The 27,404-nt window shown below is 37.1% G+C and overlaps 3 protein-coding genes across 4 annotated transcripts; all 3 read left to right on the forward strand.

Moving 5' to 3' along the window:
* Nucleotides 1–1,291: 1,291 nt before the first annotated feature.
* kbtbd7 (kelch repeat and BTB (POZ) domain containing 7) lies at nt 1,292–4,984 on the forward strand. Its single transcript, XM_077216694.1, has one exon. The coding sequence runs from the start codon at nt 1,625–1,627 to the stop codon at nt 3,503–3,505; it is 1,881 nt and encodes a 626-aa protein (XP_077072809.1). The 5' UTR covers nt 1,292–1,624; the 3' UTR covers nt 3,506–4,984.
* Nucleotides 4,985–6,786: 1,802 nt separating this feature from the next.
* LOC143723864 (ras-related protein Rab-33B) lies at nt 6,787–9,387 on the forward strand. 2 transcript variants are annotated; one of them, XM_077216696.1, is made up of 2 exons: nt 6,787–7,098; nt 7,606–9,387. In XM_077216696.1, the coding sequence occupies exons 1-2, from the start codon at nt 6,841–6,843 to the stop codon at nt 8,044–8,046; spliced, it is 699 nt and encodes a 232-aa protein (XP_077072811.1). In that variant the 5' UTR covers nt 6,787–6,840; the 3' UTR covers nt 8,047–9,387. The 2 variants fall into 2 exon arrangements, with proteins under 2 accessions (XP_077072811.1, XP_077072812.1); XM_077216697.1 differs by having other exon boundaries at nt 7,612–9,387.
* Nucleotides 9,388–11,718: 2,331 nt separating this feature from the next.
* rgcc (regulator of cell cycle) lies at nt 11,719–20,101 on the forward strand. The gene is made up of 5 exons (XM_077216698.1): nt 11,719–11,965; nt 12,153–12,326; nt 16,817–16,924; nt 17,029–17,091; nt 18,791–20,101. Exons 1-5 carry the CDS (start codon nt 11,932–11,934, stop codon nt 18,796–18,798), a joined length of 387 nt encoding a protein of 128 aa, XP_077072813.1. The 5' UTR covers nt 11,719–11,931; the 3' UTR covers nt 18,799–20,101.
* The last annotated feature ends 7,303 nt before the right edge of the window (nt 20,102–27,404 follow it).

The raw sequence follows: 27,404 nt of genomic DNA on the forward strand, positions 1-27,404 counted from the left end.
CTTATGAATCCTAAAAAGACTTTACTTGGTAACTTATCCTCATCAAAGTGAATCATCACAGAAAGGCTATCCCCCTTTTCATTGTTTCGATTGCATTTTAGTCTTTTCACATCAATTACTGATCCTCCCGTAAGACCTTTCTTAAATGCCACGGCCTACCTGAGCATTGTTTCTGACCATGTCCATCCCTTTATGGCCACCATGTACCCCTCCTCTGATGGCTACTTCCAGCAGGATAATGCACCATGTCACAAAGCTCGAATCATTTCAAATTGGTTTCTTGAACATGACAATGAGTTCACTGTACTAAAATGCCCCCCACAGTCACCAGATCTCAACCCAATAGAGCATCTTTGGGATGTGGTGGAACGGGAGCTTCGTGCCCTGGATGTGCAACCCACAAATCTCCATCAACTGCAAGATGCTATCCTATCAATATGGGCCAACATTTCTAAAGAATGCTTTCAGCACCTAAACCCTTCTCTTTTAAGTGCTGTATTTGTGGGGTGGAGACAACATGAACACACTGCTTGCAGAGATCATCGTCGTGTATCTGAGTTCTCAGCTAGCTGTTTTTGTTTGTTTGTTTCTTTTGATTCCTCTCTTTTCTTTCTGGCATTGAAATGAGCAGGATGAGGAGATCAGATCCCAGTGACATCAGCATCCTGCATTACATATCATATTGGAATTGTGAATTTAAGCTGCGATATAATCTTGTGCGGCAACGTGAGCCTACCATGTTAATGTAATCAAATTGGCTGACGACTGTAGCCTATTGTGTTAAGAAAATGAAAATAAAAAATCCTTCTTGAGTGCAGTCCTTCTTAATATAATATAGGATATATATATATATATATATATATATATATATATATATATATATATATATATATATATATATATAGTGAGTGTGTGTGTGTGTGTGAAATTAATTCGATTTTTTAATCTACAAATTGTCATAAATAATAGGCTACTTTAATCTGTCAAATTATCAATAAGACCAATATAATTTAAAAATAAACATAAATAATATTTGAAACTAAATCTTGTGAAACTAAAATATGATGTTGAGGCTATTATTCTGAACAAAGCTTTAGCAGGCCAACCAAACTTAATACAGAGTCCTGAGAATGACTAGCCCACGTCTCAAATCCTAGTGAGCTGCCTAGAAGGGTTGTGGGTTTCATAGCCGTAGGCAGCATTTTTTTGCAACACTGGCTTACGCTGCCTATAAATGCTGTCTATGTAGGCAGCTCAACATGTTTTGGGACACAGTCGATGTGACCAATCAGTTCCGTGTGTTGCAGCTCAGCGGTAGCATGCTTGAGTGAGACATGCTTCGTCGATGTATCAAGATCAAAAGCCGAACGAAATGGAATTAAAAAGGGACGGACATCACCGCTGCCGATAGTTTGTCCTGAAAAGCATTTCGTACAGTCAAAAAGGACCGCGTTTCATTCATGAAACATGGCTACATTGTCAGGCAACAGAGAAGCGGTGCATGCAGCTCATAGTCATAGCTCGTTGTTTTCATGACACTAACAGCAGAGCTGAGAGAGATGTAATGCCACTACCGCTCACTGACGGGATTTAGTTGCTTTCGGACGGAGAAAACGGGCTCAATATGGCTTCGGTGAACTGTTTCTGTGGTCCGGAGGAGCTCGAGGACACGAATCACGCTTCAAGTTTGATGAAAGAGCTGAAATTGTTCTACGATTCGCAGCTGTTAGTCGACGTGACAATCGAAGTGGAGTCTGACCTGGAGTCAGAGGACCGAAGCATTTCTTCGGGGTGTTGCTCCTCTCGCGCTGGGAAAGTTTTCCAGTGCAACCGAAATGTACTGGCAGCAGCGAGCCCTTATTTTAAGAGCATGTTTACAGGAGGACTGTACGAGAGCACGCAGAGAAATGTCACCATTCACGAAGTGGACGCCGATTCAATGGCTGTCATTATTGATTACTGTTACACTGGCAAAGTGTCAATCACTGAGGGCAACGTGCAAAGGCTTTATGCATCTGCAAACATGCTGCAGCTGGAGTATATTCGGCAAGCTTGTGCTAACTTCATGACAAGAAGGCTGGACCTTTCTAACTGTGCAGGGATTTTGAAGTTTGCCGACACCTTTGACAATCTGGAGTTGAAGAGCAAGGCTCAAGCTTTTATTGCAAAGAACTTTGTCCAGCTCAGTGCCAGTGTCCGTGAGCTTTGTGAGCTGGACCTGAAGCAGATTAAAGAGATCCTCACACTGGATTCTCTGGATGTGGACTGCGAACTGAAAGTGTGCTCGTTTGCAATACAGTGGATTGAGAATAATTTGCATGTGGATGCAGAAGATGTACTGCAGGTCCTCAGATGTGTGCGGTGGTCTTTGTTTTCCGAGAAAGACAGGGTTTATCTAGATGGCCTTAAATCAAAGCCTTTTATAAAGAAACATTTTTTGGATGTTTTAGATGGGGCTGTCGATGAGCAGAGCGCCATGATTTCAAAGGGCGTACGTGCTGCCAAACAAAGAATTGGCAAGAGTGCAAAAGAAATGGTGCTTTTTTTTGGACGGCCAAATGAGCCTTTCATGTGCTATGATCCCTACACGGAGGACATCTTTTCAATGGCGTCCCCGGTCATTAAGCTCACCAATCAGAACTTCAAACACTCTCCTATGGAGACATTTTTGGTCTGCTCCACACCGGATAACAATCTGTATCTCGCATCACAGCTGTCCAAGCACTTCTGGGTCTACAATCCGTTGTTAAATTGTTGGCAGGAGCTTGCGGAACGACTTCTCAGAAGAATGCACTCGTACATCGGCTACCTCAACGGGCACCTGTACATTTTGGGTGGCAGAGAACCGATATCGGATGCCAGACTCAAGGAAGTAGAATGCTATAGCATTCAAAGGAACCAGTGGGTTTTTGTGGCCCCTTTGCCTCATTCTTTGGGAAAGATGCAGGTTGTGACCGTAAACGAGCGGCTTTATGTGGTAAACAAGAGGAGAATGCTTAGCTACGAGCCAAAGAAAAACCACTGGCTCCAGCGGGGCTCTCTGAAACGCAGTAAACTCCACAAAGCCTGTGTTTTCCAGGAGCAGATTATCTGTTTGTGCGATATCCCTGTGGTCAAAGCGTATAATCCAGCTCGGGGAGAATGGAGGCGGATCGGAGACATTCCTATTGACAGCAGTGCTCTCAATTACCAAGTTGTGCAACACAACAGCAAACTGCTGCTTCTAACTATTGCAATCGTCCATCACAACAAAAACAGACTTATTATACATGAATATGATCCCACTAGGGACTCGTGGAAAAATGTAGCCGCCATGTTTGGATCCTCCTTCGGATCCATAAGCCTCTCCACCCGGGTATATACTGCATGCTTGGGGTCCGGTCAGAATTTCATCTCGGAGGAGGATGACGACAGCGGCTCCAGTGCTGACTGGGACTTCGATGGATTGACGGATGCAGACTCAGACTCGGGCAGCTCAAGCTCCTTTTCAGATGAGAACTGGTAGTCTATGCAGATATCACAGTAACTAGACTCTAAAAAAAAATGCAGGCTTGTTTTAACCCAAATTTGGGTCAAATATGGACAAACCCAACCGTTGGGTTAAAAATGTAAACCATTGGCTGAGTTTGTCTCCATGTTTGATCCAAATTTGGGTTGAAACAACCCAGCATTTTTAGAGTGTAGTGTCAAACGTGGAAGTGTGCATAACAGAGCCAAATGTAAACATGCTGCAAAGTATTTTGAGATAGAGGTGTTGACATTATTAGCCTGGTTTGCAGTGGTTCAGCCCACAGCGGCCGAGTAAAACCTACTTGAAATTCAGTTGTTTGTACTATGAGTATTAACAACGGCTTACCTTTATGTTATATGGCCAGTGAATGATACATTGTCTCAGGATTATGATAAGTTGGTACAATGAATTGTAAGTATTTTGACTCTGCCAGCCTTTGGAGGTTAATAAACAAAGAGCAGTGTTACGCTGAAATCTTGAACAGGGTACAGTCGGGCTAACAGCCCCTCTTAATGGGATAGGTCATCCAAAAATGAAAATGTTTTCATAATTTACTCACCCTCATGTTGTTCCCAACCTGCACAATACAAGTTTCATTTTTCTGTTGAACACAAAATAAGATATCTTAAAGAATCAAACAGTTGATGGTAGCACACACTCTATAAAATGCTGGGTTGTTTTAACCCAACTTTGGGTCAAATATGGACAAACCCAAACATGGGGTTAAAAATTTAATTAAAAAATGTAACCCAACAGTTAGGTTTGTCCATATTTGACCCAAAATTGGGTTGAAACAACCCAGCATTTTTTAGAGTGCACTGATGGTAGCTACTATGGAAAATCAATGGCTACGTCAACCAATATTCTTTTAAATAGCTTTGTTTGTGTTCAACAGAAAAAGAAAAAAAAACTCATACAGGTTTAGAACAACATGAGGGTGATTCATTTTGAAAACATTTTCATTTTTGGGTGAACTATCCCAAAAAGGTCTCAAAGTGATGATCAGAAAAATACTTGATTTATTTGTATTGAATATTGATTGGGCACTTCATGTTAAAGTGTGTGATAAGGTTTGTTTTGATTACAACTCCTTCAAATATAAAGTACTTGTAATGATTTAGGGGGCAAAGTTATTGGTCAAAATTTGAATACACTTGTGATAGCAAGATGATTTAGATACATACAGCATTCAAATGAACCACTTCAGGACAGGAAGGATGGACCATTTTCTATTTAGTCTACACAACTTATGGCATTTCATAGCCTCTCAAATTTACAACATGTACATCTTTAAGCTTTTAGCCCAATCGTACCACCGTCGTTTTACCTGTTTGTGTTTGTTTCTTTTTAATTGTTGTCTAAATGTTATTGTTGTTTATTAAATTATTTTGTTTATGTGATCTAATTTATAGGTTTGGTTCTTTTAATAAATTCTGTTTATGCTTTATATAAATAAATACATCATTTTATGTATTGCTTTTTCAGTAGCAGACATTTCTGTCAGGACCACTATCGTCACTATACGATTGACTATTAGCATGCAGTTTGGATTGGCGGTATGGTTCCGTTCTGGGCAAGAACTCCCTGCGCATCCATGCTGCCTAGCATGGATAAGAGCAGGGAGAACAGCAAATACCCCTCTTAGGGTAAACAGAACAGAACCAACATGCATGTACACAGACATCATTAATTCAAGATTTTAAAGTACGACATAATTTGAGAATTTATTCTGATTCAAGGGGAATCAGAAGTCCAAATCCTGACTGACGAGAGGAGGAGCTGGGGATGGAGGAGGGTAATGAGCTCCTGAGAACGCGACAGCTGCTGATAATACTGAAGGAGCTTATACAGTGATAGCTGAGAGTCAGCTGATGCAAGCTTGACTAACGTGATCTGCCAGAACTTGCGCTACGCTAGATTTTTACAAGTTAAAAAAATAAAACGACGCAAATATTACAAAATGTGACTTTAAACATTGTAAAAGTCACTTGTTTTTATACAGTAACAGCCGGAGGTGCAGGTACGACGTCACTTTGTAGGCCAACCGGCAGTTAGCATCACGCTGGTTCCCTCGACAAAAGCCCAATAGGATTTTCCCATAGGCTTTTGGATTATTGCTAAAAACAAGCTCTGTGATCAACAAAAGTTTATGATACTTGCACATTTTTTCCATCAAGATAAATATCACAGATGAAAACAACTTTTATGAATTTTGAAGCCTAAATGCAGTCGCCAGAGGTAAAAAGCTTAGGTAGGCTATAAACTACACCATATTTGCTTGAATTCAACGTCACCATCACTAAGCTTCGACAACTCTTTCAGTTTTTATCTAAAAACTTAGAATAGTTTATAAGAGCACAATTATAAGCATAATGAGGCTGTAAAAGAGGACTGAGTTTACCTTTTCGGCGTGATGACGTTTAATGTCCCCGACAGCCTCTGTAGTCCCATTTAGCCACTTGTTGGCAACCGCCTTTTTCAAGACACGTACCAGCTTTAAAAAATGGGGGGTAATATTGATGTATTTTATGTTTTGGAATAAAACGTAAAAATGTGTTGAGTTTGAGCTTGTGTTCACCATAGACCTTATTTCAGCTATTTAACCAAAACCCCATTCAAAAAACCCATTTGACTTCAGGACGACGGAACTGGAAGTTCAAAAAATTTAAACTCGCTTCTGCATTTTGCCTACAAAATGATGTCGTACCTGCACCACTCTATAATAGGAAGACTAATAAAAAAGTAGGCTAAGTAAACAACTCAGCCATTTAGATATCACCCCGCTTTTTGTCACGTCAAAATCAAACTTGAAATGGCCCGAAGACATGATGACTGTTTTTTTTTTTAGTGAGCAATCCGTTTGGGAAATTAAAGGTAGGCTAAATCTTTGTGTCTGTGTCTGTGACCAGTTAGTGCAAGCTTGATGACTGCTGAAAATAAGTTGACTTTGACTATTAAAAAGAAAAGCTGAACATTAGTTCACAAATAATATATATATATATATATATATATATATATATATATATATATATATATATATATATATATATATGATTAATATGGGCTACTTGGTTTTAATGTATAGAACATTATATATTTCATGTAAACATACAAGATATAATTGTATTTACAAGAAAGACCAATGTTTATTTAACCAGGAAAATTAAGTAACAGGAACATACATATACATTTGATTTTTTTTTTTTTAAAAAGAAAAGAAGTGAGGACTTAATATGCCTGTAAAATGAACAAAGCTGAAGCCAGGTCATGGGAGTTCACGTTAAGCTCTCGTTCTTATCCTCTCGCGATATTTCTTGAGTATCAGAGCTATGGCAATAGAAAACACAACGGGCAGCAATGAATTCGCGACGATTTACTCAAGAGACAGTCTCGCGAATGACTCGTGTCAGGAATATGATTGCCCTCAGTCGAGGGTGTTTAAAATTATCGTTATTGGGGATTCAAATGTTGGAAAGACTTGCCTAACTTACCGGTTTTGCGGTGGGAAATTTCTCGAAAACCCCGAGGCAACAATAGGAGTAGATTTTAGAGAGAGGACCCTGCAACTTGATGGAGAATACATAAAGGTAACGTTAATGACTCGTACAGTAGAGTTTATTTCACAGATATGAAAAGCTGCAAAAAGCGTGTTGACCTTGAATAACAAGTATTTACATTCTTCTCCACAAAGGGTGCACTGTGTTTTGTTGGTGACTGTTATGAAAAGTCTGCTCAGTGGTGCACAAATACTATTTCAAATATTTTTAATGTTGTGATTAATAAAATAATAGTTAAGTATTGGTTAAACAATTGTTGGTGCAAAGAATTGTTAATATTTTGACTCTGCCAGCCCCTGGAGGTTAATAAACAAAGAGCAGTAATCTTGAACAGGGTACAGTGGGGCTAGTTCAGTTTTAGTCATATACTGTATATATATATTACAAATAATTGAATAAACTGCATGTCAATTCACTGGTATGCTGATTTACCACACGTGTATAATAGGACTTTGGACCCAAAACTTTTGAGATAAAGCTTTTATGACAACAAGCCCTGTTCTTCTCAACATTACATGATGTAAACTGCCTTCTCAGTTGCAGATCTGGGACACGGCTGGACAGGAGCGCTTCAGGAAGAGTATGGTGGAGCATTACTACCGCAATGTCCACGCCATCATCTTTGTGTATGACGTGAGCAGCCTGGCTTCATTCGAGAGTCTGCCGGAGTGGATTGAGGAGTGTGTCCGGCACTCAGTCCCTCCCATGGTACCCCGGATCCTAGTTGGGAACAAATGTGACTTAAGAGGAACGAGAGAGGTGTCCACGTTTTCAGCTCAGCGACTGGCTGATAGCTACAACTTTCCTCTTTTTGAGACATCTGCAAGAGACCCTGCAGAAAAAGAGCACGTAGATGCCATTTTCCTCACGTTGGCCTACAGGCTGAAGAACCACAAGCCTCTGAGACTGAAACAGCCAAGCGAGAGCAGCTTTAAACAGCTCGCTGGTCAACAGGAGAAGACACACTGTTTATGCTAATACACTTTGGACCGTATAGTCAGTTCCATGCAATAATTTAAGTTTATTGGAAAATGTGAGGGTGTGCTCACCTTTCTGCATGAAGTCAGGGCAGAAAAAGTGATTACAGTGTAGTGTGTCTACAGGATTTCAGTTGGTGCACGTGCAGTTTACAAATGTGTTTGGAAGCATAACCAATGGATCAATTGGGGGTTTGTTTTGCTAATTTGTTTGATATACCTGCCCTATTACTGCATATTATTATTTAAAGGGATAGTTCACCCAAAAATCAAAATGTTGTCATTACTTGCTCGCCCTTAAGTTGTTCCAAATCTGTATGAGTTTCTTTCTTCTGTTGAACACAAAAGATATTTTTAAAAATGTTGGTAATCAAATAGTAGGGGGGAAAAAATACAATGGAAGTCAATGATTACCGTCAACTGTTCAATGTAACTTGTGCAGGTTTGGAACAACTTGAGGGTCAGAACTATCCCTTTAAGAGCATTTGCAACTCTCCAGAAACCTGCTCAATGACATGAAGACTTGACTCTGGAGAGCCTGTTATAACATTTTCTGTCTGTAATAACTTTGCTTGTTTTTATTTCAATGTCATATTTAATGGTTATGGCTACATTGTGAAAATTACAAGGTTGCTATATAGTCTATTTAAAATTCTAAGGCAATCTGGAGAATGTCCCAAACACAGTGCCCCTCATTATTGTGCACCATGAGCTTTCTGATATGTTTACGGATACAGAAGAATTACTGTTATCTTTAATTTGCACTAGAAATTCAACTTCTTTAGAAAAATATATATTATGCAAGCGCAATTTGAACTGAACCAGAGGAATGGACAGCTGTGTAATGCATTACCAAAGCTATAGCTGACTCCATATGAACACTAGTGGACACCACTATCAAAGCATTCAGAGCATTATAAGCAGAAACCTATTGAGTTTAAAAAAGAGGGAGGAAACTTCACACCCTTAATCTTAAATAAATGAGGGCATTTATATTCCAGCCTCAATGTAAAACATTTGCAGAACATGCTCTAAAACTTCTAACATATTAGTGATGTTTAATGTAGTTTACAAGCAAATCCCTGCATCATTGAGACTCCAGCACATCTCTATGCTTGATTTCAATCGTTTGCTTTGATTTGACAACTATAGCATTTGGAAAACCGGGACTGTATTGCACTTTAAATTGAGATTGTATCATGTCTAAAGTTTGTCTTGATTATTTGGCATCATGTATAATGTTTTTGTACTTGAGAGAAATATGTTATCATTGTGTTTGCATTGACTCTCAGATGTGGTTGGAAGTGAATATGAAAATAAAATGTCCAATAAGGTAATTATATCAAGGTCAAAGATCAATTTTAAGGTCTGGTTTCACAGACATGGCTTAGATTAAGCCAGAACTATAGACCATCAATTAGGACTTTTAATTAGCTTTTATAAATGTGACTTGGAAAAAAAGGTTATTGATGTGCATCTTGAGACAAAACAATAGCACTGACATATTTTAAGAAATCTCAGTGCAAGTTGCTTTCAGTTAAAACAGCTAAAACATTTTAGTTTGGGAATTTAAATTCTGGACATAACAGAAAAAAATTACATTTAAAAGCCTGGAAAAGTCACAGAAACTACCAACATGTAAAATATATATATATATATATATATATATATATATATATATATATATATATATATATATATATATAAACGTAAACAACATACTGGAAAAGTAATGGTCAAAATGGTATCCCTCATCGTTTTTCATCAGTATCCCATTTTTTTTTACTGCAACATTCAGCAAATCCTTGTTAACGTTTTATTTTGTGAACTGAGCAGTTTTCAGCCTCTCAGACTGTAAGTGTCGTCTTTAACACCTTCCATGCGCATTTAAACCCTAAAGTCAGCAGGAAAGTGCAGCTGCAAACACATGTCTTGTTCAACCATGTGTCTACCTGTTAACTCCACCGCCAAAGGTGTGAAGAGCTCTTTTTAAACTGATAAATCCCACACCCCCACTAAAAATAACAACAAGCAGAATATTTCAGCAGTTACACTCCTAAAAAGAAAGGTTCTTTATTGGCATCTATACTCCAGGACATTTAACATGGCACCTTTCCATCTCACAAAAGGTTCTTTGTAATGGAAAATGATACTTTAGACTTTCAAAAGAAGAAATGCGACTTCCTTTCGATTTAAAAAGTATAGGCCTCAAAAACATTGGCTTACTGCTAAATTGCCTATGGTGAAAATAGGAAAAGTTTCCATGTCTTGTTCGGCCTGTAATCAAAGATTTATTTGCTTTCTTAACCATAACCTGCCGTTTAATGTGATTATCTGTAGTTGCACATTAAGTTTTGATATCAATACTTGATGTGCATGTGAACACATCTGGCCTGACCATTAAAAAAGGTTCTGTATCAGAATCTAATCTAATTACCATGAGTGAATAACATGAGTGCACATTCATTTAGTCACCACCAGATGTCTGCAGAAACTTAACTTGGACCGAATCAGTTTTCTGAGCATGTCAATGATTAGACTTGACACAGAAAATCGGGATCCTTTGAATTTAACACCCAAATAAGAGGAAAAAGTTAGGGTTATATACACACAATGCATTTATAGAAAGTGTTACAATCAAGGAAATTCTACATTTAATTTAAAAATTTTACCAAGTTATTACAACTTATTACAAGTTATTACCAAAATATTACAACATTTGGTGGAGCACTAAGTACTTTTGTAATATTTATCATAATCCTCTATTAAAATACACTATTTGGTTAATAAATGAAAAAAAGGGGACTGGTTATTGATAATTTATGGTTTTATTACCATATATATTACAATATAATTAATCAGCATCCCTTTGCAAAAAGGTTTCATTTGATAACATTAGTTAATGTATTAACATGAACAAAGCATGAGCAATACATCTGTTACTGTATTTGTAAATCTTTTTTAATGTTAGTTAATAAAAATACAGCTGTTGGTTGTTTGTTCACAGTGCATTAACTAATGTTAACAAATACAACATTTGATTTTTAATAATGTACTAGTATAGCCTAAATGTTGAAATGAACATGAACAAAGATTAATAAATGCTGAAGAAGTGCAGTTCATTGTAAGTTCATGTTAACTAATGAAACCTTATTGTAAAGTGTTACCAATTGATCAAATACTTTTTAAAAACTTATTATTAAGTAAAAACGTTGATATTAGGCTGAATATTGATATTTTTATTCCTTTATGTCTTTTGTGTCTGGGGATTTTAATTAAGAAAAAAAAAACGGATTCTACCGGTCATGTAGCCTATTCTCCAAAACTTTACAAATGTCACGAGTAAACCTAGATGAAACAAAGTATGAAGAATTTTACTTTTTCAACAAGTATATGTAGACACACTCACATGTGGACACTCCAAAGGGCTATAGGGACCGTGATGTATTTTTAGATAGGCTATATTCCGTACCGTCTATTACATTACACACTTCGCAAGCATTTTTCCTGTAACATTATTACTGTATTGCTGGTCAAACATTGCAACAAGTGAAGTCATCACAAAACGAAGGGTGACCAGGATGGAGTTATGGTTAAAAATAAAGCATCACTGATGTCGTGCATGTGTCACACAAGCTGTTTACAAACACATACTTCAGGAGTGAATGACGCCAGTCCCGGAGGGCTAAAACAAGCGCGAGCGTCTCATTGGCGATGCGTTTCCCACGTCCGACACGCCTCCGTCAGGCCCCGCCCCCTCCCGGAGCCGGGACACATTTAAAACAACCCCACCGACCGCACGAGCTCAGACACAGTGTGTTTTAACAGGAGGAAATTTTATCTTATATCGGATATTTCGGAATTGGACATTAAAGAAGCGCAGAAGATGAAGTCTCCAAAGATGAAGTCACAGAGCAAATGTAAGTCTAAGGTTTAACAATACAATTTAATAGTCAAATGAAGTAGCCTACGACTGGTTCAGATAAACCTTAAATTTAGGTTTATACACCCGTGCAAGTATCATGCTTATTACATTGAGGCGATAGTGCGTCGCTATATAGAGCATTCTCTGTCAAGACTGAAAATAACTTTGCGTGCATTTTCTAGCATTTCTTGAGGATGATGACGGTCTGAACGCCGTGTTGTGTGAATTCGACGCTGTCATTGAGGATTTCACGTCCCCCGTGGAAAAGAGACACTTCAGATATGATGAGCACTTGAAAACCATGAAGAGACGGAGCAGCGCGAGCGTCAGCGACAGCGGCATCAGCGATTCTGAGAGTGAGTATGCAGTGCACTGCTATAGTATGCAGGCAAAAGTTGCATTTGACGTGTCATTATTCCAGAAGTTTGATAGCAGCGCGCGCACGTGCTCGTGCCTTTGGGGCATTATCTTGTCACGATCTAAGGTCCGCACCCTCAGTAACAGTGCACACTGAACACTGCATAATCTTATCTAATCTAATCTGAGCCCACACACCAGCACAAAGAGCAGATAGGTTTCATTAAACGTCTTTTATCCTGTTAACTGTCTTGTCACCCCCGTTTTCTTGAATGGTAATGAATGCTTTGCAACATAGGGTAACTTAGGTCTCTCTTTAAAGAAGGCACTCAGTAGAATGAATGAAAATGAAAAAAATTAAACCGTAAACGTCTAGTCTACTGTAAAGCAAATATAGCCTACTGAAATTATTTTTTTATACAAATTATATATTTTACCAAATAAAGTGAAAAATAAAGCCATATGTCTAAACAAGTTGAGTTTAAATCATAAAAATTGAGCCCACTAAATGATTTTAAAGTACTGTTTCCATGATGATTAAAACATGGGATAGGGAAAAAAGGCAATTAAAAAATAAATTGTGCAAGTGTCCTGCTACTGGAACACTGACAGTTAACAGGCTATAAGAAGTTAATAACTTATAAAAACCTTGACACACACACACACACACACACACACGCAAATATTGGTCGGTTAATTGTCCTGACTTGTAGTCTCTCACTAGCCAGTTGTAGTAACTGTTCTGGGACACACACAGGTTCACTGTAGGTTTATTCCGTCAATCCTACAACTGGAGATTATCCAAAATCTGAAGAAGGATTGCGTCATGAATGCATAAGGAAGACTTTTATTTGGTAGCTTAAAATTGCATTGAATGGTTCAAAAGAAGAGGAACCATGTCAGTATAAATGGGCACTTTTGTTCTGGAAGTGTTCTTGTGTTTAATGATTAAGCAAGTGATCTCTCTGTACTTCACAGTATTCCTTCTGGAACAAACAGGGAATGTGTCCGAATCTGTGCTCTGGTGCAGTCAGAGGCTCAGAATGGAGTTATGTGCTCTGAATCACCCTCATGGATATGTGCAACTGCATGAATCAAATCAATTCTTATGCCATTTTGTCACACGTGCCATTGATCTAGTTTAGTGGCTTCAAGCGGTTCTGCTTCAGGACTACAGGATTTAACAATGGAAAAACATCAACAAAGGAAGTGTTTTCTCTTTCCTTTCAAAAGCATACTCTCGAAAAAAAAGAAGTACACTTTAGCATACTTTTAAAAAATTAGTATTTATTACAGAAATAATATACTTTAAAATAAGATTAAGTGCAAACTGGATGTAACACACTTAACTGCATGTTAATTGCATTTAAATAAATGTATTATAGTTTAAATTTATATTCAGCGGAGTTAGCTGTTTGACCCACTTAAGTAGGGTCAACTATAAGTATAAGATGTATATATAAGTACCACTTATATACCGGTATGCAATTTCATATGGTTAAAGTAATTGGTAATATGGTTAAAGTGCACAGCTAAAATTTACTGAAAAGCATTTATGCTAGACTGAAATGTACTTTAATGTAATTTCTATGTAAACTTGTATGTCATTTATGTATATTTATAATTACACATTTGTAATGAAGTTGCAATTTAGTACATTTAAAATATAGATGTAATATCAAATAAGTACTTTAGCATGTCAGCATCAAAATAAGTGTGCTTCTTTAAAGCATAACAAAAGATAATAATAACAATGATTTAAAATGTACTTTAAAGTCAAACTTTTAATTTGACATTGCAAAGTGCACTTTTTAAAAGTGTACTCCCTTTAAGTAGACCGTAGCTTTTTTTTTGTTTTTTGACCTCTTTATGTCAGGCTTTGTCACTGCAGTCTTATGGAGAAAGAGGACCAGATGCAGAATGACCAAGGGATTGAATTTTATTGACAAGACACAATAGGAATGGTTAGGAGTGTGGATGATCCAAACAGTTGGACAGGACAGTCAACCGGAGACAGGGAAGTCAGATGAGATCCGACCCAGGCAAAGCTATAACCGAGGAGATGGAGTAGCACCACATACTGTAACGACAACACTGGAAATCAGGCAGTATTGAGGAATGGAAACTTTGAGCTGTAACTGAAGCTGTATCTGTCTTACAGCCTGGTCTAGGGAGCAGCAGCCAGGGTGGATCAGGATGGAGGACAGGAACAAACACGAGAGAAAAAAGAAATAGAAATACACGGACTCAGCACAGCAACTAGAGGAAAGAAAAAAAACAAGCTAATTTAACTGCAGATAGAAAATGATAAACAAAAAGGAAAACACTAGGAACTATAAACAGAGAAAAAAACAGACTAATTAAAATAGAAACCTAAAATAAGGCTTGAGAAAACGGGAGCAAAAGACTGGAACTAGAGTACAGCAAACTAAAAAGAATAAAATTCAAAAACTAGAACTTGCAGGGAACACGGTCTAAAAAGATCAGTAGACAAGCAAAAATCTCACACACCCAACAAACCAGCAAAGACAAAAGGGAAAGGAGCACAATATAAAGGATCAGAGCACATGAGGATCAGGTGAGCACAATCAGTGAAACAAGGACCAGAACTTGTACCGCCCATAAACAAGGGGGCGTGCAAGAGGAGCAAATGGCCAACACAAACAAAGACAAAGCCATGTGCTCAGACACAAGACAAACAAAGAAACATTGAACTGAGACAAGACTGACAGGGCAGAACCCTGACACTTCAAGGGTCTAATGACTGAAGCGTTGGGCAAAGTCGAGCTTCTGTGCAATAGCACGCCTGCTCTGCCTTAAACTAAGAATGTGTAAACCAGGGTTTCAAACCATCTGAGTCAGGGTCAGATCCTTGGCTTTAAATTAGCCTGCTGGAGGCTGGGTCACGGTTGAAACTGCTTTGAAAGTGTTCTCGTGAGAGAGAGAGAGGCTGTTATTAGAGGAGTATGCATTGATTACAAACTCAACCTGCTCTGCTAGCACAGATTAACCCCCACGACACCCCCTACCCCCTCTGGTTATGGGTCAGTGCACATGTTTGGGAAGCCTGTGTGGTAGAGAGCAGTGCCGCTCCACTGGTTTAACGCTCACTAAATTCTATAGACTTCCAGACTAGAGTTTGTCTAGTTGTCCCTTGAGTTTCAATGATTTCATGCTCTCTGCAAGGAAATGTGTACAGATGTTGCGAGTGAAACGTTATTTAAATATGCCTTTTTCAAATATTACCTTTCATGCAGTAAAGCTGTTTGTGAATGTAAAAGGTCTGCAAAGTTTTGAAGATCAAATTGCATGACAAATAAAGTTATCGTCTCCTAAAAGAAAGAATCGATTCTGAGCTGCTGGAATTAGTCGTCAGGAATTTTTCCTGGTACATACCTATGTAACCTTCATCGGCTGCCGGGGAACAACGTCTACTTTGACCCTCAATACTGTAGTTGTAGTTGAGGCCAAGAAGAGTTATGGAGCGATTTGTCGACATGACAAGAAATACTGTTTTCAGTATTTGCTGCGAATCTCAATTTCAAAAAGAAGAGAACTCGGGCTCAAATTGATACGGTGAAATCGTTACTGTTCATATCACTGTATATACGGGTTCTGAAGCTGAGATTAGGATATGGTAATGGACATTTAGTTTTCTGGCATGCACTATAAGCGGTAGACCAATAACAACAGACCGAGTCAGCTGACCAATCAGAGCAGAGTCTGCTCTCGGAAAGGAGGGGTTTAGAGAGACTGAATCTTCAAATTATCTTCGTTTTCAGACTCTTTTAGAAATTAGGTGATTTTAAGTGAACATTGTAAGTGTTTTTTGACCTTGGATGCAAGTAAACTTATTGTAGAATACCTAAAAAAAAATGGAATCTTTAAAATAGTATTTTTTAATGTATTTAACTGGTCAGAAGTTTGGAATAATTAAGATTTTTCAATGTTGTTGAAAAACATGCTCACCAAGGCTGCAATTATTTGAAAATATAAAGTGAAAATTGCTTATAAATCCTTATTAATAACTAAGCAGCAAATTAGAATGATTTCTGAAGGATCATGTGATGCTGATGAAATAAAGGACATTACATTTTAAAATGTATTCAAACTAAAATGTTATTTCTTTCAAAAACAAAAACAAAAGTAATGATATAATTATTCTAAATTTTTGACTGATAGTCTAGTTTGACTTATATTTTCTTTTACCTTGCATAATTTGTTTCTTGGCAGCATCAGTTTAATTTGGATTCTTCCACGGAGTGACAGATGTCGAGTGTTTGCTAACTGTTGTTTGTTTAGTTGCATTGCATTAATGGCATTATAACTTTGTCTTTTCCCTGCTGTCTGCGCTCTATCACTATTGTGGGTCGTGAGCCACCTGTTGAGAAGCACTGGTGTGGAGTTAGAGGAACACATGCTGTACACACACAGGAAGCTTCAGCTTTTCATTTCTGACTTTCTCTGTCTCTTTTTCCTTCTTTAACAGGTGCAGAGTCCTTGAACAGAAACAGTTTCAGCTTCAGTGATGAGAAGCTCAACTCTCCCAGCGTCTTCTCCCACTCATCCATCAGTCCCTTGGTCACATCTCCTAAACGTGAGTTCAAACATTTCTGTTTTGTTTATTTAATTAACACCAATGAGTCATTTATTGTTTTATTTCCTGTACTGTGTTAATCAACTGCATATGTTTCTCTTCAGCTAAACTTGGAGACACTAAAGAGCTAGAGGACTTCATTGCTGACCTTGACAGAACATTAGCAAGTAAGTGCTGAAGGACGTGGATTCAAAGACTGCAATACTTTTGTTTTGAGGTCAAATTTTAAATAATTTGCAGCATGATTTTATGCATGATATCTATGTTGATGACCACCCTTGTGAAAAGACCTATACCAAAATGTATTTAAAATATGTTTATTTCATACTAAGTATACTACAAATCCATTAACAAATTTACTGACATATTGCTTGTGACTTAATAATACAAATATTATTATTCAAATTTATTTGGAGTACTTCTTTATTGTTCAGTGCAGATTTCTTAATATTAAGCCTAAAATGTGGTTTAATATCAGTATTAGGATAGTATGATTACTGTATAATTTTCATCTAAAAGGCCATCCTTTTACATGAATATGAATATAATAAAATGTAATATAAGTGTTACATAATATTATCAGTGCAAAAACAGCATTATAAAATATGAATAAGATTATTATTATTTTATTTATTTATTTGCGGGTATTTCACTGGATTATAACAAAAAGTTGAAATATAAGGGAAATAAAAATAAGGTTAATTTTAAATTTTAAATTTAAACACTAAATTTAATGTTTAAAATAATGTTAATTAAACATCTATATGGTGTAGTGTCAGTAATATATGAAGGTTTGATCAGTAAGAGTTTTCTTTTTACAATAACGCATTAAACTGTTTCCAGAACTTTTTCAACATTGATAATAATAAGAAAAATTTCTTGAGCAGCAAATCAGCATAGAATGATTTCTGAAGGATCATGTGACACTGAAGACTGGAGTAATGATGCTGAAAATACAGCTATACCAACACTGGAAAAAATGATATAATGTATAGTGTTTTTAAATTGTAATAATATTTCACAGTATTACTGTTTTTACTGTAATTTTTTATTTTAAAAAATTCAGCTTTTGGCGAGCGTAAGCGATTTCTTTCAAAAACAAAAAAAAATCGTACTAATTCCAAACTTTTGAACAGTAGTGTATTCAGTATACCATTATTGTTATTAAAAACTCATAGATATATGATTTAGTTCATACCACCCACGCTTTTTATTAATCATCAGATGTGGGACAGTATTTAGATTGTGAGAAGAAACAAGTCACTCTTGAATCAACGGATGTTTGTGAAAAATGCTAATCATTAGGTCAAATCGTACACACTCCTAGACTTCTTCACTGATGCATTAACACAGTTAAGTTGATTTGTTTTGGATCGCTCCTACACTCTAGAGATCTGTAACTTGCATCAGAGAGAGAGAGAGAGAGAGAGAGAGAGAGAGAGAGAGAGAGAGAGAGAGAGAGAGAGAGAGAGAGAGAGAGACAGAGAGAGAGAGAGAGAGAGAGAGTGTATAGACCTTCAATGACTCAAACTGGAAGTTGGTCACAGAGAAAGTAGTCATATCATATCATTATATTTATATCATTTATATAGTTTCATGCTTCAAAACAGTCATAAAACATTTTTTATGACAACTGTCCTCTCTTAAAACCTAAGGTAAAAACATTTATGTAGACTCCTTTACTTTCCCTAATGGTGTCGGGGTAAGCTACTGCAGTAAATGCTTCTGTTCATGCGTTGAGGAAGCTAATTTATTATTATATTCAGAGTTCATTGAGGGGGTTCATAAAAAGAGGACCAAGAATAACCTTGACACAGAGGACCTGGAAATGTACTAAGTATGTTCTCTTCTTGCTCCCCACTAAAGGCATGTGAGTTAGAGACGGGATGACTGGAGCCCAACGCATTGACAGCCAGAGCACACCTGACAAACCTGAACTGCAGTGAAGACGGACAACACACACTCCTGGTTTCACATGCTGAACGATGAAGTTCCACAACAATTTTTCTATACTTGCGCCCATACAAACAAACTCAAACTAATGCATAAGAAACACACATTTGACAGTAATGGCTGTGCTCTCTGAAAAACTTGAGCTGTAAGATTATTTAAATAGTTTTTTTTATAGAAATATAATTGTAATTGTATAGAGTTGGTTATTGTAAATTTATCTGTAATACTATTTTGTGAATTTCTATTTTTGTATTTCATGTAAATATAGTTCCAGACTCGCCTTGCTACAAATGAAGCATTTCCTGTTTCACATGAGAATAAACTCAAATCTTAATTCATTCGGAAAAACTGGAAAAGCTATATAACGTATTTAATACAATTAATGTCTTCAAGAGATTAAAGTTGACAGATTTTAAGATATGTTTCATGGCGTGTCTCCTTGCATCAAAAACCTTTGAGTGTGTAGTATTTTCATTCTCAGTGTGGACTTACCACTGGTTTCACAAACAAGGCTTAAGCCTAGTCCCAGACTAAAATGCATGTTTGAGCTGTTTTAATTGAAAGAAAATATCTTAAAAATATATCAGTGCCATTGTTGTTTCTCAAGATGCACACCAGTAAGGTTTTTTTCTGAGGGAAGTTTTTAAAAGCTATTTCTAATTGAACTAAGGTCTAATCCTGGCTTAATCTAAGCCCTGTATGTGAAACCGGGCCTAAGAGTATGTTGTTAATTAATTCAGGGCTGTGAGTTAGTCTGCTAATGCTCTTGAATGATTGAGCCCACAGCAGGGGTCAGTGGTTTGCAGTTGCTCTGGGGAGTTTGTGACACCTGGTCACCTCCTCAGCACTTTGTGTTTAAGCTGTGCTCTTTCACCATCCAGTTCCAATGTGATCGCAGTTATTTGTGAACAAATGCAGTTGTTGTAACTGCATTTGTTCAGTTACATCTGCATTTGTAACTGCAACTGTATGTAAAAATGCAATTTATGATGGCAAAGCTGAATTTTCAGCATCATTACTCCAGTCTTCAGTGTCACATGATCCTTCAGAAATCATTCTAATATGATGATTTGCTGCTCAAGAAACATTTCTAATTATTATCAATGTTAAAAACAGTTGTGCTGATTATTATTTTTGTGAAACTCTGATGCATTTTATTCAGGATTCTTTGATGAATAGAAATTTCAAATTGTGTTTTTTTAACCTAAATCTTTGTAACATGTAGTGTTGTTGTTTTTATTCCCATATATGGGAAAATCCCACTTGCACCCAGAGTCCATACTGGTTTCTTATCCCAGCCGGGGGGAGTACTCTTGGTTCGGGCCAAAATACCAAAATACCACGCCAAATATACACTCGTTAAGTCTTTACTGTCACTTTTGATCAATTTAACAATTTAATATTTTTCTTTATATATTAAAGCTTGTATTTATATGTAGGCCTATATATTTATTATAATTTAAACATTATTTTAGATATAATAATATATTATAATATTAATAGTCAATTCATATAATAATTATATAATACATAAAAAAAATCGAATTAATATAATATAAATATATTAAATAATTAGCAGCAATAAATGTCTTCACTATAAAGTGCCTTAATTTGTAGCAAGAGATATAGGAGGCGTGGCTTTATTGCATCAGATATATGTCACTTTGCTCACATCTTACAGGTCCAGTAGTTTTGGTTTGCGAACTTTGGTTTGAGTTTGGTTTGCAGAATAAAACCTGCTCCATAGAAGGTTAGCCGCGGAGCATGAACACCGCTAAAAACTTAAGCCCCAAAAACAGAGTCTGTTCAAACTAATTTCAAACTTAACTGGGTAAGCAACAAAAACCGGCTTCATGCAACAGGCCACAGTAGTCAAGTAAAAGCTATCTTGAAAAAATGTGTTAAGACACGAATTAAAAGTACTTAACAATTGTGTTTTCCTAATGTTAGCTGGGAGATGATGAAAAATCCCTGTTACTTATAGAGTAGTGTATGGAAACAACCAAAAGACAACTCTGAGAAGACGCAGGCTAAGACTTGGTGCTTATGGTGTTAGAGCTCAGCTAAATACTGTGGAGTCAGACAGATACGCAGGGTCATGCCCTCTGTTAGCAGGTGAGATAGAGGAGGCTTTAATCTGCATTAAACAACATGAAGCTCTGTGAAGAGAAGACAAAACACAACACTTACAGCTCTCCTGGCAATGCTCCATTATGTCATTTGAATTTGAAATGTTAAGAAAATGTAGTGGTCTGATCAAGTCATTGCTGAAACGTCAGTTGGGTCAGGGTGCAGTCGCATTAGTGAAATACTGCAGGCAAGAAAAGGTCCATTGTTTATTGTCAACAGTGCAGCGATGTATAAAGCACAGCTCACTCAGAAGACACTTTCAAACCAAGCAGCTTTTGGTTGATCAATGTGTCGAACCTGTGTGATGAACGTGAACCCGTTGCGAAATCTGCATGGGGAAATCTTTTGCCCTCACAAAAATTCCCAATTGCATGTATTCCTATTACAGTTTTTCTAGATTCCTAACACACACTTCACAAATATAAACACAATCTGAAAACTGCAAACCAACTTGCACAAACCTAAAACTTCAACTTCCAAATCAAACATACTAGTCAAAAACATATAGGCCTACTCTTTTGTCAGAATCAAACTTTGGCTTCAGATGACACACAAACCTAACAAATACACAGACTACTTTACTGACCAGGGAACACTAGTGTGATCAATTCATAAAACTGTAACAAAATCACTAGAAACGCAAGGCTTTCCTCTGCTGCCCGCCAGTCACTTTTACCAGGTTTGTACTGAGTACAAATGTAGTAAGACACTGATATTAAAAGACCAAATTCAATTTACACTTTATTGATGATGTGTACTATGTAAGCAGATGAACCTAGAATATTAATGAAATGTGCAGTTTCTCGTTAAGTGCTTTTCCATAGAAAACCATTTGAAATTTGGTGCCAAAATACACTCAATAAGATTTGACATTTTCCTCCAGAAATGCTGAAACTGTTTATACAAAGCATAGTGTTTTCTGTGTCTGTTTATAGCATGGGAATATGAGGCATGTGATTGGCTGTCTATTACTAAGATATCCATGACATTTTGTTTCTTCATCTATTCAGATTGTACAAGTTTGACAACACAATGATGGGTTAACACCGCAAACATTGAACTAAACCTGTTGGGGTTTCATAACCCCGGGTAAAAGTGCTAACCCCACTTCTAAATTACAAGTGTGAAATGTTCCTTTACCCAGGGGTTAAAAGCAGGATTTGTAGCGGCAATCAATAACCCAGTGTTAAGCACAGTGTGAAAACACTTAGCAATGTACAACAAAATGGATAGTTCAGACTATTCTGATTGGACTCTTCATTATTCTAATTAACTATTTTACTGCCAGAAGAATTGTTCATTGCAATCATTAGTGCATTGGTCCATTTCATTTCATATTGCTGCTTAATTTATTTCACACAAGCCTCAACAAGGTTTCTGCTTCTCCTCCCTGCACATGCAGCAGACTCACACTGTAGTAGTTTTTCTGCACCTGCGCTCATCGGACAGGACAGCAGCGCTCTCACATCCTCATCGGACTGGCCAGCGAGCGCTAGATGTGCCGACGTAACTGCTTAACTCCGAGATAAGTTGCTTGGCAGAGCTAGCGGGCACATCTTGGCAGCTCTGGGCCTGTGGGCGTCTGGATGAGGACAGGCGGTGGTCTGGATGTGTTGGAAAGTGGGAGAGGTGAACAACAGGTCCAGCTGAACATTCGGCCAAGGCAAACAACTTTCCTCATTTGGAGATCAGTGTTACTATGTGAGAAATTCACAAAGAATGAAGAGGATTTCAAAAATTCTTTCAAAGGATGAAATTCAGGACATTTCACATTTCATTCAGGACAAAATCCATGCAGATCATGTAGACCAAAAAAAAAAAAAACTCTAAATCAACAAAAAACATAACACATATGTTTGTGTTATGACAACTTCTAATGAAAATATGTTCAACCAAAAAAAATATACAATAAACTTAATAATTTATAAGATAAACACAAATTTTTAAGTTAATTGCTCAAATTTAAACAAAATTAAGTAGTGGACCTGAAACCAAATAACCTTATCTATTTCAGCTATACCAGCTTGCATACATGCTAAATGTCACTTATTTAGCATGCCAATTTAATGAATGGTAAAAAGTGCAATGGTAGCCACAAAAACTTAAAAATAAAGAAAACTTTTAAATGCAAACACAACAGTGTTAAAAGCTAACATGTCTTTCACTTAATCTCATCAAAATAATGTTGTCTTAACTTGAACTACAATGAATTACAATTATTAACATGCAACTTTGCATTTATTTAAGTTGTGGCAACAGGTTTCCTGAATTTCTTTTTAGAGTGCATCGACACTCTCAGTATGTTCACATGCATTAGACATTAAACAGTTAAACCTGAAAACTGCTCCATGAACTCATGTTGTTAGACGAGATGGAAATAACACAGATTTATCCTCCTGTGACAGCAGCTGGGGGCAAACATGAGGAATATTCACTCTGAAAGACACCATTATGGCAGTAAGTCAGCACTGTCAACTGTGAGCAGAGAATGAGAGAGTTGCACTGAAGAAACATCAGCGCAGACGTGTTCCTGCAGGCACACGGTTTCTTTTCAGGAAATATATTTAAACATTCATATTCATAACTGTCATGCGTGTGAATTGTTCTCTGTCAAGTTCACATTTAGGGCATTAAGCTGCAATGATCCAGATCAATAATGTCCAACTTTAGGGTCATACATCACATTTAAAAGGGGTTACATGCATATATCCACGTATGGATCTGCAGATGGACAAAACTCACCAAGAGACCATCTGCTAACTTCATTTGAGTTGATTTTGGAGGACAATCTGACCATGTTGCTGTCAAATATTGTTTTTAAACCTGGTATCTGTCTAACCATCAACATCAACAGTGGTGAGACAGATGTCAACACTTGCTATTAATATCACAAACGCATCTTCAAATGGATCATCAAAATGGATCGTCTCTAAAATAATAAAAAAGCATAATAGTTGCTTCCAAAATAATTGTGTTTCAAAATAATGTGTACCACAGACAGAATGTAAGTGAGTATGCAGTTACTTGCAAAATGGAGCGCAACGCCTCAATAAAGCTGAGAATATGTTTAAGTGCAGATCGTATATATATATATATAGAATATATGTGGCATAAAGAGAGATGAAGATGATCACATCACATTAAAATGAGTCCTCTGCTAAGAAAAACAGAATTCATAGATGAATCTAGCAGCATGCAGAGATTCCTGCGGTTCCATTAACCCATATGCACTGAATAATTCAGAACAATTCAAACACTATAAATCTATAGCGCTTGCTCACATACACAGAACTCTCCTCACCCTGCTAACACACTGGGACACTGGGATGTTTGATGGTGGGACAACGGAGCCCCCGTCCCAGTGGGGCACATTGATTTAAAGTAATGGAACTCCCAGGTTGAACACTCTCTTCTCAAACTCAGTCCCTCTATTGAGTCTGTCCTTCCCCTAACCTCCAGTCACCAACCACCTTTCACCCAAATGCACAGCAAAAGAGCCCAGGTCAAAGGTCACACAAAAAGGCACGGGGTTCCAGAGGTAGAAAGGACAGCGGAAAGCTTGACGAAGAATTTCTGTCTTTGAACAGCGTGAAAGCGGAAAAGGGTGTTTAATCCAGTATGGCGTAATCTCTGAAAAGACCACAGGAGATCAATGGAATATACTTGTCTAAATGATTTAGGGATAAAGAAAATCTCCCTTCTTTAAAGAAAATTAAAATTGGCAGAATAATTATCTGCCTTTCTGTGCTTATACAGATCTAATGGATAAATGAAGAATTGGATAACAAAAAATCACTTTCCAAATAGAGAATTATATACATGTATATATATATATATATATATATATATATGTGTGTGTGTGTGTGTGTGTGTGTGTGTATATATATACGCAACCACCATTGTTTAAATATATTTAGTTTATATAAACTATTATAACTACTGTAACATTATAAAACTTCACATGAAAATGATAGTTGTCACCTTTATGTATTTGTTTCATAGCAGCTTTGCAGTGATACACAGGAAAATAACTATTAATGATGCAAAGCATTATTCAATCCCGTTGTAAAGAAGCTCTAATAAGACAATAGTAAACAGCAGTATCAAAGCTGGGTGTAACTCATTATATTACATTACTTCTTATCAGTTATGGAATGAGTTCAATTCACTTACAATGCTGCTCTGGAGAAACAGTGATGTCATTATCCAGCTCAGTTCAGTTCTCATCCAATAGTGTCATTGCATTCAAGTAAATAATATCTTCAAGTAAATAATAATAATAGGAGGGGGGGGGGGGGGGGGGGGGGTTAAAATAACTATTATTTTAAACTTTTATTCTTATTCTTATTAGTAACAAGGTTTCAGAAATCACAAACTTATAATATAAGCAGAATATAAAACCAGTCCAAGCCAAAAACTCAAATATTGTGCACTAATTGGTTCCACATTATGATATTATTGCTATAGTAAAATAGAGTGGTGTGCCGCAGATGGTGTGTCGTAATTCAGACTCCTTTTCCATTGTGATGAGACGGTCTGATGTCCATCTGACTGAACTCTCAGCAGGAATGCTGTTTCGTGTCACAGAGGAACAGAGGCTGGAGATGGTCTCCTATATCAATCTTATATCCTACATCAAAATATCAATCTTGTGCCATACTCACCTCATTCCATTGGTTAACTCAAGACTACAGGGTTAAAACATGGTTCAAAGGAGTCATCATTGACCCTGGCCGTGTTGAAATGGCTTTACAGACAAGGTAACTGAGTCTTATGATTGTATTGTCATGAGTGAATCATTTGCTCTTTGTTCATTCAGAGAATAAAGCAGCAATGACTGACAGGAATCCTGAGATCAGTGTGTGAGATAAGATTCAGCACAGGATTTCCACTGCTAATTTTGGGAAGCTATAAAGTAAAACAGCTTTCTATGTAATCCCCATTACACTTGGTTGTGTTAAAAGGAATAGTCATTAATAATTATTTAATCCGAAACCAATATTGTTATTTGGAACACGAAAGAGAATCTTCATGTACGGTAAGCTCTTGTATGTACAAAGCAGTTCATAACAAAAATGTGTTCTTTTGTGATAAAAAACAAAACAGAATATTAATTTTTGGCTAAATATTCCGTTCAGTTGTATAAACTGCATTCATCGGCCAGCTGTAGTGATGCTGTTAGGGAATGAGACTCCCAGTGTGAGACTGAGAGCTTGTAGATCTATAGTGTAGTGCCAAACAATTTGTTCCTATTCATTCCTCAATGCATCTCTCAGCACAGTTCACTTATCAGTTAGTGGCAGGCCAATGGCTGCCAGAGGGGAAAAGAAAGGCCACTTTGGGAGTTCATGAATGAGTTTTATGCAGGGGTCTGACAATGACATGGAGGGGCTCAATACAGCAGGCTGGAGAGACAAGCTGTCTCCTGCAGAGGGTTTTTATTCACTATTATTTCACTCTACGTGTGACAATAGCTTTGATAAAGGAATAGTTCAGCAAAAATGAAAAATCTGTCATTTACAGTCATGCTGTTTCAAAACCATATGATTTTTTCAATGAAATCTGAGAGATTTCGGTCTTTCCAGAAAGTCTATTCACCCAAAACTCGGACTTCATAAAGAGATCGTAAAATAAACCCATATGAATCGAGCTGTCTCTGAAGAGACATGATCTCATTTTATAATGAAGAGATTTCATTTAGGCTTTTTTTAGCATATCAACATTGATCAATGTACATAGAGAACTCAAATTTGGTAAACAGAAGCTAAAGCATGCTTGCTCGATGCGTGAGGACCAATAAAGTTCATTCTCGCGTCACGGCAGCAAGGTTGAGCTTCCACAAAAACCAATGAGGTTTGTTCTTGCATGTGAAGCATTGCAGTCGAGCTCCCATATACTATATTTGTGTTCTCTATGTAAGTGTTGATCAATGTTTACATGTGAATAAAAGCCTAAATTAAATATGTTCATCATATAAAGCGATTGTGTATCTTCAGAAGATTTGGATTAAAGTCGACGTGAAATGGAAGTTACGATAGTCATTTCTTCCCTATTGTGAAGTGAAACGGCTTCTGGAATGAGGATAAATGTAGGATGGAACTTGATTTCATCCTCGGGCATTGATTGGATTGTAGGAAAAAGGCTACTTTTAAGAGGTAACTGAGAAAATTCAGCTATTGTGTTTTGTGAATAAGCAGCCATTCACACAGAAAATTTCTTCCTGCACTTTCTTTCTGTTGGTTTTCTATGTGAAGGTGAGCTGGATGGATGTCTTTGACCATTTTGTTGATTGTTGCGATTTTAGTGTTTTTTTTTTTAAATTAAAAAAGTGTCTAGAGAGACATTCATTCTGCTCTGCTCTGTAATGTTGCTTTCATTGATCGTTTGGTCTGAGAAT

This window comes from Siphateles boraxobius, unplaced genomic scaffold (genome assembly GCF_051911475.1).
Source record: "Siphateles boraxobius isolate OS27281-9 unplaced genomic scaffold, OSU_SipBor_1 7, whole genome shotgun sequence".
Classification (NCBI taxonomy): Eukaryota; Metazoa; Chordata; class Actinopteri; order Cypriniformes; family Leuciscidae; genus Siphateles; species Siphateles boraxobius.

Bases quoted from the DNA above. Each gene is read 5' to 3' on its own strand.
- LOC143723864 (XM_077216696.1), top strand. From the start codon at position 6,841: ATGGCAATAGAAAACACAACGGGCAGCAATGAATTCGCGACGATTTAC. The intron at 7,099-7,605 runs GTAACGTTAATG...CTGCCTTCTCAG, and splicing joins TTGATGGAGAATACATAAAG to TTGCAGATCTGGGACACGGC.
- kbtbd7 (XM_077216694.1), top strand. From the start codon at position 1,625: ATGGCTTCGGTGAACTGTTTCTGTGGTCCGGAGGAGCTCGAGGACACG.
- rgcc (XM_077216698.1), top strand. From the start codon at position 11,932: ATGAAGTCTCCAAAGATGAAGTCACAGAGCAAAT. The intron at 12,327-16,816 runs GTGAGTATGCAG...CTTCTTTAACAG, and splicing joins CGGCATCAGCGATTCTGAGA to GTGCAGAGTCCTTGAACAGA. The intron at 16,925-17,028 runs GTGAGTTCAAAC...GTTTCTCTTCAG, and splicing joins CTTGGTCACATCTCCTAAAC to CTAAACTTGGAGACACTAAA.